This window comes from Agrilus planipennis, unplaced genomic scaffold, assembly GCF_000699045.2.
Source record: "Agrilus planipennis isolate EAB-ADULT unplaced genomic scaffold, Apla_2.0 scaffold127, whole genome shotgun sequence".
Lineage (NCBI taxonomy): Eukaryota > Metazoa > Arthropoda > Insecta > Coleoptera > Buprestidae > Agrilus > Agrilus planipennis.
This window is the reverse complement of record NW_020442450.1, coordinates 165905-168045: the sequence shown is the minus strand read 5'-3', so window position 1 is coordinate 168045 and position 2141 is coordinate 165905. Positions and strand designations below refer to the sequence as shown.

At 32.3% G+C, this 2141-nt stretch overlaps 1 protein-coding gene and 1 long non-coding RNA gene across 3 annotated transcripts in view; one reads left to right on the top strand and one right to left on the bottom strand.

Moving 5' to 3' along the window:
• LOC112906422 overlaps positions 1-2141 on the bottom strand; it is a 78698-nt gene that overhangs the window by 42434 nt on the left and 34123 nt on the right. The window lies entirely within an intron of this gene.
• Positions 1272-2141, top strand: part of LOC108736458 — a 22172-nt gene continuing 21302 nt past the window's right edge. Inside the window, exon 1 of the mRNA XM_018468899.2 lies at positions 1272-1675. Coding sequence (XP_018324401.1) covers positions 1411-1675 — 265 coding nt within the window. The 5' untranslated portion in view covers positions 1272-1410. The remainder of the gene's footprint in view (positions 1676-2141) is intronic.

The following is a 2141-nucleotide window of genomic DNA, read 5'->3' as shown; positions in this document are numbered from 1 at the left end:
CTACTTTTAGGGAAATGATTTCAGTAAAAATTGCCATTTGAATTTTAATATAAAATGTACGAAGTTACTATTACAGTTATATTTTTTATTAAAAAGCAACATTTCGATATATGAAAAATAATGTAGTAGTAAAGTACTGCATTTGAATTTATATATATATACATGTAATAATATACATCTTATTTATTTTTATTAACATTAAAGTTCTATTAATTTTGAGATATTATATATGATCAGTGTACTTTAACGATAGTCTAAGAAATATGTTAAATACATTTGGAACAAATATAACTGAATATAGTATTCCAGTTTTTACACAAAAAATAAAATCAATGGATTTCAATGAGAATTAAGCAAATGCGTTTTATATATGCACAATATAATTTTACAATACTTTTTTACATTCATTTCAATGAAAATATAAGTTATTTTTTGTAGCGATATTAATAGGCAACGATGTGGTTTGAAATATTATTCTGAAAATTCATTTTTGAATTTTATACCCACTACACCCTACCTCAAATTAATGAGGGAACTATTGTTGCTGTTGCACACCCCCGCCGGGAATCGAACCCTGGACCTTTGGCTTTACGCACCAATGTTCTGACAACTAAACGGGTTCGATTCCCGGCGGGGGTGTGGCAACAGCAACAATTTTTCCCTCATTAATTTGAGGTACTGTGTAGTGGGTATAAAATTCAAAAATGAATTTTCAGATTAATATTTCATATTAAACTAACTCACTTCGAAAAGATGTCTAAATTGTATGTATGTTTAACAATGTGGTTTTCGCTGCCCTAAATATTGAAATTTTGTTCTCATTGTCAGTAGAGTCTTTTTTTCGAATTCTTAATAGTTAAAAATGCATGGTTTCGTTATACTTATTATACATATTATTATTGCTGTTATTTTTCTGTTTTGGTTAAATCGCCTGGTTCCATCACCAGTCCGGATGCGCCGGGTACTGGATTCCGACTGGATATAAATTTTATATCTTTTTGAGTCTCTTACTCAAAACAAATCATAAATTGAATTACTATTTTAATTAATGAACAGTAGGTACTTTGCTGTTTGATGGCTCATGAAATAATACACGTAAGCTACCGCATAGTTTGTCGCAAGTGAATTCTCGCTTCGCGTAGACCGCGTGTTCTACATTTCCGAAGAGAAGACCGGCAAGTATGGGCAACCTGATCTGGCCACGTATAAATGCTCTTCCAAGTCCCTGGCCTTCAGATTTATCAAACAGTTCAAGGTGATGGTTTACCAACACTTCCATCGAATGTCACCTTATTAACTCTACATGTGCTCCTCTTAAGTCAACCCGGTGACGTTCTGTTAAAGTGACTCTATCGATTTATGTGTGATAACTTTAAAGTAGGTAACAGAAAATAAAAGAAGAACTTAAGTATGCATTTTAAATTAGTAACTGTGCTACTTTTTGGCGCGTTTATGAGCGTCAATTGCAACTTAGACTTCGATAGTATATTAAACGTGGGAGATATCAACTTTACGTTAAGCGACGAACCCGCACCTGAAATTCCACACTCAAGGAATAAACGGAATGTGAAAAATTATTTGCCTGCCGCACTTTCCTGTGCTCTTAAATACGACACTGGATGCCTGATTGAAAATGCCGAAAATTATTTGGAAGAAAAACGTTTAAGCGTAATAGGTAAGACGAACAACTTTTTATTTTATATATCTAAATCAAATTGACGACTGGAATTTTATATTGTAAATGATTGTAATCTAATGGTAATAATACTCTCTATTAATTATTAATATGATTACAATTGTGCAACGTTTTGACAATTTATCTACAGCTCCTCAAGTATTTATTAAAAACTTTTTGACAAGACTGTAGATAAACAGCTGAAATGATGCACAAACTATAATTATATTAATAATATAATTTTGTTGATATTTTTTCCCCAACAATTGTATACAGTACGAAATCAAGCTACCTATGGGGCAAAGGTTTTTTTCATTTACATGAAACCAACGACCTACGTTTCGCCCCAATTATGAGACGCTTAACCTAACCCTGAAGATGCCTCATAATTGAGGCAACACATAGATTATTGGTCTCACATAAATATAGAACCCTTTGCGCCATACGTAGCCTGATTTTTTACTAT